General features: G+C 48.1%; 1 protein-coding gene across 6 annotated transcripts in view; it reads left to right on the forward strand.

The window, feature by feature from the left end:
• The window catches only part of HNRNPR (heterogeneous nuclear ribonucleoprotein R), a 340992-nt gene that overhangs the window by 251251 nt on the left and 76209 nt on the right, over nt 1-13532 (forward strand). For all 6 annotated transcript variants that reach the window (XM_086957668.1, XM_086957669.1, XM_086957673.1 and 3 more), the window contains one exon: nt 956-1161. In XM_086957668.1, coding sequence (XP_086813794.1) covers nt 956-1161 — 206 coding nt within the window. The remainder of the gene's footprint in view (nt 1-955; nt 1162-13532) is intronic.

Here is a 13532-nt window from a genome sequence, read left to right on the forward strand (position 1 = left end):
TTTGTCCCCTGCCCCACCCGTTCTGTTGGCCCCCTTACTCCCAACTGTTGGACCCCCTTTCTCCCCAACCCTTCCCTTCTGTTGGGGCCCCCTTTCTCCCCTCCTTTCCCATTTCCTACTTTTGGGGGGGGGGGCCCCCTTTCTCCCCTCCAGGCCAAATCCCTACTATAGGCTCCCTTTCTCCCTTACTGTGACGTCCCCCACTGTGCCCTCCTCTACCCCACTACTCCCATGTCTTCTGTAAGATCCGGTTCTAACCTACTCTTCCCTTTCCTCGCTGTTAGCCCCCCTCTTTTCTTCTACCTTTTGGCATAGACATAGACCGAGTAGGATAAGCAAGCTAGTGAATGTGTCTAGGTTGGAGTTGCAGGTTTAAAAAATAAATCTGATTTGTATAAAATCATCCTGGCACTCGTCCAGACTATACGGGAACGGTTTACAGTTGAAATACAGCCTTGATGAACTATTTGCTGAAGTAATTGTTCCTGTTAATGTTGGGTTTCAGTAGCCCCCTGGAATTATGCTGTTGCAAAGACCAAATTATGCAGCGCAATGCACCACATTTTTTGATATTACTTCATTATTTTATTTGTACTTAATTGTCTTGGCAAAGGTTTAACCTCCTTAGTTGCAGTTTAACACCCATAAACCGTAATAAGCAACTGAAAAATGACCAGTGATCCTTTCACCAGTCAGTTTGCTAAGGTTCTTCCACTGCTCAACAACGTGTTGCCACATTTTCAGTAACGTTAGAGCTGGGAACAATTTTTTGAAAATTAAAATCCGCAGATTTATTGTGTGGTGTATCAATAATTATGCAGAAGACCTATCGGCTGGAGAATTGTAGAATTCCAGTGGCCTGCCGAAGTTATTTTTAAATAAGGGAATACATTGGTGGAATTTATTCAAAACTCTACATAAACTATTGTTTGTGTTTTTGTTTTCAAATGTTTAGAAGGTTTGGTGGATGTCATTCTGTATCATCAGCCAGATGACAAGAAAAAGAATAGAGGATTCTGCTTCCTGGAGTATGAGGACCATAAATCAGCAGCACAAGCAAGGCGGCGGCTGATGAGTGGAAAAGTAAAAGTATGGGGAAATGTAGTGACTGTAGAATGGGCAGACCCTGTTGAGGAACCTGATCCTGATATAATGGCAAAGGTAATTTTGTTGTTTGTTTTTCCTCTCTATGAATTATTTGGGTTCCTCACTAGTGCCACTTTTACCTGTATTTTGAACATTTGTAAATGCACAGATTGCTACCTCATACTTTTTGGTTTGACAACCAATGTCACTTTCGATTCTTGAGTTTTGACGCACGTAAATTGTTGTATCTGGATCCTATCTCTATATTCTATCAGTATTATACTTGCACTTATATTCTGCACTACTCTGCACATTTCCGTAACCTACTCCCTTTCCTACCTATCTCTCCTGTTATGCACAGATTGCTACCTCATACTTAATATACACCTAATTTAACCTACTCCTATTCCTACTTTCTCTCTCCTGTTATGCACAGACTGCTACCTCATACTTAATATACTACTAATGTATCCTGCACTATTGCACAGTTACACAACCTGCATCCATTTTCAATCTTCTCTCTAAGGCACCGACTACTATCCCATACATCTCTGGTTGCACACGAGTGTCACCTCTGCCCCCTAGGGCCACTCTTGAGCCATACATCTCTGGTTGATCACTAGTGTCACTTCTGCCCCTTAGGGTCACTTTTGAGCCATGTAACTTGATACGTGCATCTGTACCCTTTCCCAGTATTTTACTTCACTTTTGTACTTTGTAATGCCTTATATATTTGCTCTACTCTGTAATATCGTATGTATTTGCTATACTGCACACTCGTATATCCTGGTTATGCTGATTGATCACTAGTGCCACTCTTGCACACTATAACTTACTGTATGTATATGTTTCCCTGCACGCTCTTACATGTGGGCTATGCTGATTGATCACTAGTACTACTCTTGCACTGTGTAACCTACTGTATGTATTTGTTTTCCTGCACATGTGTACCACTATACTACATTCCCCCATTCCCTCCTAAACCATCATCGCAACATGAATCCTATCGGCAATCACACATATAAAATCAGCTACCCACCGTCACTCACCAAAAAAGCCGCTAAACGCTTTAAACACAACTTCCATAGGTCACACCCTGAAACGCCCTTTGCTGACACCTACTTTTCACCGGTCAATGGATCCCTGAACACTGATATCATATTCCATACCACACGCAGAGTTCAATGGAGAAAAGCGTTCCTCACCCTACTCACCGTCTCCTCCACCAGGAAATCCGCTCACAGCCTAACTCTCTCCATCACATCATCCCAACTCTTTCCAGGCAGAGCCACCATCACCATTTACAATAACGGGATTATCCTAGCTCAATCCACAGACAGGAACCTGGAACTGCTAGACAACCTGTTCCCCACCTTCAAAGAGCACCTCTCCCATCCGCGGTCCAACACTCATATCCCCTCCAGTCCCACCGACCATGACCTCACAGCCACATACTCCTCAATCAGGGTCACACCTACCACCCCTGATCGCCCATCTCACCCACAACCCCTCTATCCCAGTTCAGCACCATGCAGTTGTAACACAGACACAGATCGCTCCCCCTCATACTCCACTCACACCCCCACCCCTTTTACCAACCCCCAGACCTCCACACATACCATCAACACTCCTCTCACACCTACAGCGGGCATCATTACTCCGCTCACCCCTAACAGCACAGCTCTCACACACAACACACCTAACCTAGTCCAGCACCAGGACAACACTCACTGCGACAGATCCCCCCCTTCATCCCCCCCCATGCTCAGTCCCCATTACCCTCTAAACAATCACGCAGAACACACCTCTCTTAATTTAACTCCCCCTCCCCACAACAGGACCATCCCCTATCCCATTTCCCCTCCTACTCTCAGCCCCCATTACTCCAGTATTGGAACTTTCATAGATTCCCATTGCTTGTATCATTCCCCGTCGTCGGAATGGGAGCCTCGGTAATAATATATATATATATATATATATATATATATATACACACACACACACACCTAGGTAAATACACCATAATAGGTGTAAAAAATTAGGCCTAGGCCTCATTATATCTTATAGCCTATTGGCGTCATTATGTAAAAAAGACCCAAAAGCCACCGTAGCAACCAATCAGATCAGCCTCACCCTGTGGAACCTTCCTGAGAAAGCTCAGAGCCTCAGATTTTCTACTGCATCGTTGGTGACATGGAGTCTCCTTAGAGCTCTGCTCTAACTTCTACTTGAGGTACTATTTAAACAGTTTTCTGACAGGATTTCTTTCAGCTTTAGCATGGCTGATAAGGAAAAGAAGAGCCTTTTCAGGGCTTGTGCCACTTGTGGCAAAAAACGACTTTATATGGAAGATCAACATAATGACTGTATATACTGTTTATACCCTGACCATAAGACAGAGGGGTGTAGTATATGCAGGAGGATGTCAGTGAAAACCCTCCGTGATCGTGAAGGAAGGCTACTTCTGTGGCTCAGGAAGTTGGAAAGAAAGGAGGTAGTGGTTTCTAGTGATGAGGAAGATGCCAGATCATCATCTTCTAAGACATCGTTGAAGAGGGGTGGATCGTCTGTGGAGGTTTCAACTGAACCCCCCTCAAAGGCTATGCGTGGGACCTCTGATAGGTCTGGCAAGCCAGGGCCTAACGAATCTCCTCACGTGAGTGTAAAGGAGAGGGAAAGGCAAGCACCACAGGTGCAAAAGGCTAAACTGGATGATAGCTCGGCGGGGCCTTCACATCAGGAAAAGGTAGCCAAGTCCTTCAAAAAACCGACTGTAGAGGCCTCTACAGTGGGCAAGAAAGGCTCTAAAGCCTCTGTGGTGAATTTGTCTCCTCAGTCGTCGACGAGCCATCCAGCGACGACGAGGACGACGAGAGCGTCGACGAAGACGTCGATGCCGTCGACGAAGACTGGATTGACGACCGCGTCGACGACGATAACCACGTCGACGGTTACCACCTCGTCGACGAGGACCATCCCGTCGACGATGACTATTCCGTCGACGGTGGCAATCTCGACGGTGACGATCACGTCGACTACGACGAGCCCGTCGACGATGACAGTTCCGTCGACGATCCCGTCGACGATGACGAGCCCGTCGAAAATGACAGTTCCGTCGACGATCCCGTCGACGGTGAAGGGACTCTCGTCGACGGTCCCGTCGACGACGATTCAAAATAAGGAGATGGTGGATTCGTTTTCAACGCCGTCGACGGCAGGTGCTACAGAAAGCATCAGGAAGAGGAGGATAACTCCAGATATGACTTCACCTAGAAAGGTGCCATCATTACCTCCAGCCCTTTTGTTGGACGAAGAGGATTACTCGGAGGAGGAGAATGAGATGTATGGGGATGCATACAGTCCATCTCAGTTGAATCTAAAATACCATGATTCGGACCTAGATGAGGAGTATTATTATCGGCAGGAGCAGCGACCACAAACAGGTCGCATACCAGGAAACCCAACCACAGCAGGGCATGGTGACGATGCCTATGAGTCTTTTGACAGACTTAAGAGCAATGCTGGAGGAGTATAGGAGCAGACAAGGGTCGCGACCCGTGGAAGGTCAAGCGCAGGTTCAACCGCAGGTGGAGGCAGCTCAGTCAGTACCGCCTGCACAGGAGGAACATGAGAGGGAATATCCTCGGCAGACACAAGTCCAAGTAGAGACCTCGGATGAGGGTGAAACAGGGGAGAACCAGGATCAAGACCCTGATAACGAATGGAACCAGTATGTAGCTCCGGATCGTTCTTCACCAGTGCCAGACCCGATCGATTCGCCTCCGGTTGATGTGGGAGGTTTCTTCAGTTTGATGGAAAGAGCCACAGCACGCTTTAAGCTAGCAATGCCTACAACATCTACGGATTGTTTCTTGTACGATTTTAAAGAGGCATACCGTAAGGCGGTGCGTTCGATTCCCATTGTAGAACACATATGGGAGAAAGGAAAGAAGGTGATGCAGTCCCCAGTGACGGTCATTCCAACTCTTCCGCGCTTGGAGAAAAAATATAAAGCTCCTGATGACAGCCCCGCCTGCTTGATTGGACAACCTAGACCAGACTCTGTCATATCGCAGGCGGCGCAGAAGAAATCACGGAATCCTTCGGCCACCCTCACAACTCCACCAGACAAGGAGGGTAGAAGGTTAGACAACGCGGGGAAGCGTTTTTCGTCAATGGCTAGCTTATTGGTCAGAGCGGCGAATGCCTTGGCGATCCTAGCAAGATACGACCGCCAGATGTGGAGTGATGTGGCACACTATGTGGATCTTCTAGCGGATGACCCTAAAGCGGAAGCACAGAAACTTTTAGAAGAAGGGCAACGTTCTTCTTCGGAAATGATTGACTGCGCGATGGACATCGCCACCATTTCTTTCCGTGCTCTGGGCAGCGTGGCGGTTCTTCGGCGACAAGGGTGGCTGCGAGCGACTTACTTCCGGCCAGAGGTCCAGAATAGGATTTTGGACTTGCCCTTTGATGGGGACATGTTATTTGGGAAACATGTCGATGAGACCCTACAGGGTATAAAGAAAGACACAGAGACAGCAAGGGCTCTGGGAAACCTACAATATAGAAGAACACCGTTCCGTGGAGCAAGAGGAAGAGGCTTCACTTCACCAAGAGGAGGCTATCAGCAGCAACGATACTCGCAGCAGTCGCAGTCGTACAGACCTCAGTACGGCAATCAGTATTATCAGCGACAATCACAATCCCAGTCTTTCTCTCGTCAGAACGCTCGTGGACGACAGGGGCGTCAGGGCAAGGACGCTGGCAAGCGTCAATAGCGGCCTCCTGACTCTGCCAACTGTTCCTCCGCTTCTGGGATCTCCAGTGGGCGGCAGGATATCACAACATCTGAGCAGCTGGGAAGATATAACATCGGATCAGTGGGTATTGAACATCATCCGAAATGGGCATACACTAGAATTCCAGGAATTTCCACCTACAAGAGCTCCCCACGCCACTACTTCAAAACATCTAAACCTTCTACAAAAGGAAGTTCAACAAATGCTTCAGAAGGGGGCGATCCAACGCGTTCCCCTATCACAAAGAGGAGAAGGTTTCTATTCAAGACTTTTTCTGATCCGCAAAACGAAACAAAAGTGGCGTTCGATCCTGGACTTAAGGGAGCTCAACACCTATCTCATGAAGCTGTCGTTTCGGATGATTTCACTCCAGGACATATTGCGCCTCTTGAACCCAGGCGACTTCATGGCGACATTAGACCTAGAGGATGCCTATTTTCATATCCCGATCCATCCAGCTCACAGACGTTTCCTTCGCTTTACAGTAGGCAAGAGTCACTTCCAGTTCATGGTGCTCCCATTTGGATTAAAATCCGCTCCTCGGATATTCACAAAAGTGCTGGCCACGGTAGCAGCATTTCTGAGAAGACAGTCGCTGGAAGTATTCCCATACTTAGACGACTGGCTGCTGAAGGCTCCAAGCTTACAAGAGGCATCAAAGGCAGTGGACAGGTGCTTAAACCTCTTTATTCATCTGGGTTTACAACTCAACAAGGAAAAATCGGTTCTTCAACCGGCAGGTACGGTGAAGTTCTTGGGAGCGATACTCGATACGCAGGTGTGCAAAGCCTTCCCATCGGAAGAGAGACAGATGAAACTCATGTCTTCAGCCGCTCGCTTGCAGAAGAAAAGCTGGATAACAGTCAGGATGTACAAATCTCTTCTAGGGTCGATTTCATCCTGTATTCAATTGATTCCGCACTGCAGGCTGCGAATACGCCCCTTGCAGGAGGAACTGGACCTTCAGTGGAGACAAGTGGAAGGGTCGTTCGACGACAGGGTGACGGTTACCCAGCAGATGAAACGGTCGGTTTCATGGTGGATGAAAAGATCGCACCTCACAGTGGGACTCAGTTTCAGGGCTGCACCGGCTCCTGACGTCATTACCACGGACGCTTCCCTTCAAGGTTGGGGAGCTATCATGCAAGACCTCCAAGTCAGTGGTCACTGGACTCCGGGAGAACGTCGCTTACATATCAACGTTCTGGAGCTAAGGGCTATTCGATTGGCGATGTTGGCTTTCCTTCCAAGGATTGCAAATTCGGCAATCCTGGTGCGGACGGACAACACAACCGCAATGCATTACGTCAACAAGCAGGGAGGCACAAAATCGCCACTGCTTTCACAGGAAGCCCAGATGCTGTGGGAATGGGCGATATCGCAGAACATCACGCTCGTGGCAGAACACCTTCCAGGAGTATGCAACACGAAGGCGGATACACTAAGCCGCCTGAGAGCAGTCTCGCACGAGTGGGAATTGGAGAGCACAGTGGTCAAGGACATCTTCTTCCGTTGGGGGACCCCAGCGATCGACCTGTTTGCAACACCAGGGAACAAGAAATGCCGGTGTTATGCAAGCAGGGAACACCATCGAGGGTCACTGGGGAATGCCCTTTCGATGTCTTGGTCAGGCGCGTTTGTTTACGCCTTTCCACCATTTCCCCTGATTCCTCGAGTCCTCAAGAAGCTCAAGATGGACAGGTGCAGGATGATACTGATAGCGCCTGCCTGGGCTCGCCAGTTTTGGTACACGGAGTTGCTTCTTCTATCGGAGAAAGAGCCCATTCTTCTGCAACCCAACCAGACGCTTCTGTCAATGTACAACGGCCAGGTTCTCCACCCGAACCCGAGCTCGCTTCAATTAACAGCTTGGCTCCTGAATACAGGGAGTTTAAGGATTTAGACATCTCAGAAGAATGCAGGAACATTTTAGCGCAGGCACGAGCTCCTAGCACTAATAAGACATATAGAGCGAAATGGAAGAGGTTCTATTTGTGGTGCCAGAGAGAGAAAGTACATCCATTCTCTTCAGCTCCGCATCAACTCTTGCCATACATTCTATCTTTGGCACAGGCAGGCCTGGCTCATGCTTCTATCAAGGTCCACTTGGCAGCTATTTCCAGGTATAGAAGAACGAGATCGGGCCCTTCTCTATTATCAGCAAGAGTAATAAAACAATTCCTGAAAGGACTGTTTAGAGTCTTTCCGCCAGTTAGGCCCCCACCCCCGGTGTGGCACTTGAATGTGGTCCTGGCTCAGCTGATGAGATCGCCATTTGAGCCAATACATAAGGCGGACCTAAAGTTCCTATCATGGAAAGTGGCGCTTCTTTTGGCACTTACCTCTGCAAGGAGAGTAGGAGAGCTTCAGGCTTTAACTATCAAAGAACCTTTCTTGCAGTTCAAGAACGATACATTGATCCTACGATTGAACCCCAAGTTCATTCCGAAGGTACCGACAGACTTTCATCTTAATGAACCAGTGGTTTTGAAATCTTTTTTTCCTCGACCTTCAACCCAGGCTGAGAGGACACTTCATTCTCTGGACGTGCAGAGATGTTTGAAATTCTATCTGCAACGCACAGCGGGATTTCGAAAAACACTCCAGCTGTTTGTGGCTTTCGGAGCCCCAAGGAAAGTATTTCCTTTGTCAAAGCAAGGGATTTCTAGATGGATAACAAGTGCGATCCGTTTCTGCCACCAGGCGGCAGGCCAGCCTTTGCAAGGACAGGTGAAGGCGCATTCCACAAGATCAGTCTCAGCATCAACAGCGCTGTTTGCTGGGGTATCCATAAAGGATATTTGCAGAGCGGCCACCTGGAGCAGTACTCACTCATTCACGAGGCACTACTGCCTGGAGGCGGCTGCAAAGGAGGATTCGGCTGTTAGGCAGGCAGTCCTGAAAAATCTCTTCCAATAAGAGGTGAGCTTTCCTCTCTTCCCTCCTCCTGTTTTTTCAAACATTTCGTTTATTATGCTTTGGTTACTGCTTTATGGTTGTTATAATCTGTGATGTCATTGGTTTGTAATGATTCTGTAACTGTGCACGAAATGTTTGAGGTATGCTAACTGCTATCTACTCTGATGCAAGCAATGGGAATCTATGAAAGTTCCAATACTGGAGTAAGAAACAAGTTACTTACCTGTAACTTTAGTTCTCCAGTATTGGTAACTTTCATAGATTCCCATGCGCCCACCCGCCTCCCCTGGGAAAGCTCACTTTAGGGCTAAGGTGATGATGTGCCAAAGGCAACGGCTACGAAAATCTGAGGCTCTGAGCTTTCTCAGGAAGGTTCCACAGGGTGAGGCTGATCTGATTGGTTGCTAAGGTGGCTTTTGGGTCTTTTTACATAATGACGCCAATAGGCTACAAGATATGAGGCCTAGGCCTAATTTTTTACTTTTTTACACCTATTAGGGTGTATTTACCTAGGTATATATATATATATATATATATTATTACAGAGGCTCCCATTCCGACGACGGGGAATGTTACAAGCAATGGGAATCTATGAAAGTTACCAATACTGGAGAACTAAAGTTACAGGTAAGTAACTTGTTTCTTACCCTTCCTGCTCCCCCACCACGACTATCAGTCTCCCAGCATACACCAATAGCCCCCCGCCTACCACCAATGCCCTCACTCATACCACCAACCTCCTCCCTACCTCATCCACACCCCTCCCGCCCAAAACATCTCTCCTCCCTAACACCTTCCCGTACACCAACACAACGCATACCTCCTCGAACACCAGCCCACGCTCCCACCTGCACACGAATTCACTGGTCAGCCATTCATCTCTGACTGCCGCCCCCACCTCCACCACCTTCCCCATGATGGACATCATCATGGCCACCCTCACTCAGATCAAAGAAGACATACACAACATCAAGGAACTACTCGCTACCCACCCCATACACCCAGCACCCACCTCCCCTCCCAACTTGTCCCCTACCCCTCCAGCTGACTCCATCACTCAACACGCCCCAAACCGGGCGTCAATTTCTGCCCATAGGCGCAGCAATTGCCCTCGTCCCCCTCGTCGTCCCTACAACCCCCCCCTCACACAACTACACCTCCCCGCCCAACGGGTCCCCCACCCTTCCGACTAACTCTCTCACTCAACTCTCCCCCCAACCTGACCTCACTCCCTGCTAGCAATCGCAACAACCACCCTCGTCGCACCCACAACTCTACTTCTGACCGCGACACTCTCACCCTTCTCCGCTCCTACGACCCAGCCCCCCAAAATCACATAACCACCCCACACCTCAACATTCCCACGATACACTCAAATCCCCTTAGACCCCCCACACTAAACAGCAGATTCTCCATCCCCAATAACCTTAGAAAAGTCCCTCTCTCTAGAACCATCTACCACCCTCAACACACCTCGTCTCAAATGCACTCTCCTCAACTGTAGATCGGCCTCGAAACACTCTGCCGCTATTGCTGATCTCCTCTTATCAACGGACCTTGACCTAATCATCCTGACCGAAACATGGCTAACTGAATCTTCGACACCTATAATGGACATTCTGGTTCCTCCCAACTACCACATCATCAGGCTAGACAGAATAGGCAAATTAGGTGGTGGAATCGCATGCATCTACAGGAATAACCTCTCTGTTCAGAAAGTCAATTCTACCTCCCTACCATCCCCAACAACCTGGGAATACATCTGCCTTGACATTATCAGTGAGGGCAAACCGATATGTTCTCTTCACAGCATCTACCACCCACCCAGGGACAACGTCACCTTTTCCCAACAAATCATGGATATGATCTCAAACAATTCTGGACGGCAGCTCACCCAAATATACCTTGGTGACTTCAACCTCCACTGGAACGACTGCAAGGACGCGGTGGTAAATAGTCTTAAAAACTTCCTCGATGCCCTCAACCTCACCCAAATATGTAACAGCCCGACCCACGAGAAAGGTTCTATCCTCGACCTGGTCATCTCCAAAGAGGAATCTATCCAACTCGACTCCATCCAACCCTGTGACTGGTCAGATCATCATACTGTCACATTCTTTATCAATGAAAAAGTTAAAGTTAACCCGGCTCAAGTATCCAAGCCAAAAGTCTGGAAAAGAGACATGAAAAAACTCAACCCAGGCTCTCTGCCCCCTAACAGGTGCAATCTCCTACTGCCACCGACAGGCGATACGAACGTTCAAACACTGACTGACCATTATCTCAACGCTATGACCTCTATAATTAATGAGGCTGCACCTTTACAGCTAAAAAGAGCCTCTACTAAAATCTCCAATCCATGGTACGACGGGAGACTCAATGAAGATAGACGAGACATGCGAATGGCAGAGCGTACCTGGAGATCAGCTCCCTCGGCAATGCACCTAAAAGATCTGAAGAAAAAGAGAAACGCCTACTTCAGGAAAATAAAACGCTCAAAATCAGACTTCAGCCTCCAGCTCGACCAAGCAAAAAACCGTCCGAGAAAACTGTTTGAGCTAATCAGATCACAATCCAAGGATCAACCCCAACCACTCATCACTGCGCGTGAGGCGCCATCCTGTGAAGACTTCGCTGCTTTCTTTTCCCAAAAATCTGACAACATAAAGAGCGATCTCCTCATTGACGCAAGCCTCTACTCCAAACCAGTGCCTAGCAGCCACTGAACCAAAAAACAATGCCACACGGTGTTGGATCTAGCCCTGATCTCTTGACTGGGTGAGAGCTTTCTGCTTAATTCAGAGACTCTGTCCCTCACCACCCCTTGTTGTAAATATTTTTGTCCACCCTAAGCGTGGAAGGGTATTCTCAGATGTGAGACCCTTGCTCATTGCACCATCAGGATTCAAGCAAACCGGGCCGAAGACGGCTGTAATGCCAGAAACCGGTCCCCGGGAGCTTGTTTCCTTCCCAGTGTAAGAATTGGCTTTTGTAGTTTGGTTTGCCCTGTTCCCATCATGCACTGGGACAGGAACAGACTAATTTGCATACAGCCAGGTTCTGAAACTGGGATGGTGCAGTGAGCTAAAAAACGGTGTTGGATCTAGCCCTGATCTCTTGACTGGGTGAGAGCTTTCTGCTTAATTCAGAGACTCTCCCTCACCACCCCTTGTTGTAAATACATGTCAACCTTTGGCACATACTCAGAAGAAGAAATTGGCAAACTGCTCAGCACCCTGAAACCATCCAATCACCTCACTGACCCCCTTCCTGCTGCAGCAGTAAAAGACTTTACCCCCTTGCTTATCCCTCTCTGGACTAAAATTATCAACAGCTCTCTCCAACAGGGAAGCATACCTGACTCACTAAAAGTTGGTCAGGTCACACCTCTCCTAAAGAAACCTACAGCCGACCCCTCTGATCTCAACAATTACCGTCCCATTACCAATATTCCCACTCTCGCCAAACTGCTGGAAAAATGCGCACAACTACAATTGGCTAAACACATTGAACAATTTGATCTCCTCAACCCGCACCAGTCAGGCTTCCGAGCAGGGCACAGTACAGAAACGGCGATGACTCACATAATTGACGACGCACTTCAAATGCTAGACCAAAACGACACCTGCCTCCTCATCCTCCTTGATCTCTCTTCAGCATTTGATACTGTTAAACATGAGAATCTACTAGAGCTTCTAAACACAAGAATGGGCTTATCTGGAACTGTCCTCAAGTGGTTCACCTCCTTTCTTCACAACAGGTCGCAGAAATTCAACAGCAACAACCGGATGTCCTCGCCAATACCCGTAACGCTAGGTGTCCCCCAAGGATCCTCTCTATCCCCAACTCTGTTCAACCTAGTCATGGAACCGCTCACCACCTTGCTACAAGCATCCAATGTACACTTTCACATGTACGCAGATGACACCCAACTTTATCTCAAATTACAGTCCCCCAAGGACATCTTGCTCCTGAACTCAACGATCAGATGCACCCAATCCTGGCTGGCCGATAATCATCTCAAACTCAATGCCCTGAAAACAGAATTCCTTCTGATCTCACCTCCAGCGAAGGCCTCCACCACTCAAATTTGGCTTAAAGACCTAACTGCACTCAATGTCCAACCCGCCATCGTGGACTCAGCAAAATCCCTAGGCATAACACTCGACACCAATCTGAACATGCAGCAACATATCAGCAAGGCAACAAAAGGAGCAAACTTCCAGATCAACACTCTGAGGAAACTTAAACCCTTCCTCCCAGCCAAAGACTTCCAAACCGCAGTACAAGCACTAGTCATCCCTCGAATAGAATACGGCAGCATTGCCCTCTGTGGACTCCCCCTAACTACAACCGCACCCCTAAGAGCTTCTCTAAACGCTGCAGCAAGACTCATCACTGGGTCAAAAAAGCACTCCCATATTACCCCTGACTTGAAATCCCTGAACTGACTGCCATTTGAAGCTAGAATACATCTGAAAATCGCCTGCATGACACACAAGGCGGTACATCTAAACTCACCCAGATACCTCGCTCAGAAACTGACAATCTCTGGAGGAGCTAGAAACACCAGAGGCACAAACAATCTTCTGTTGAAACCTCGAAGATTCCGGAAGGAAAAAACGTATAAGCGCTCCTTCTCGGGAATGGCGCCTAGGATCTGGAACTCTCTCCCGCCCGAAACCAGGCTTATCTCTTCCACCACACTCTTTAAAAATGAAG

This window comes from Lissotriton vulgaris, chromosome 2_1 (assembly GCF_964263255.1).
Source record: "Lissotriton vulgaris chromosome 2_1, aLisVul1.2, whole genome shotgun sequence".
NCBI classification, from domain to species: Eukaryota; Metazoa; Chordata; class Amphibia; order Caudata; family Salamandridae; genus Lissotriton; species Lissotriton vulgaris.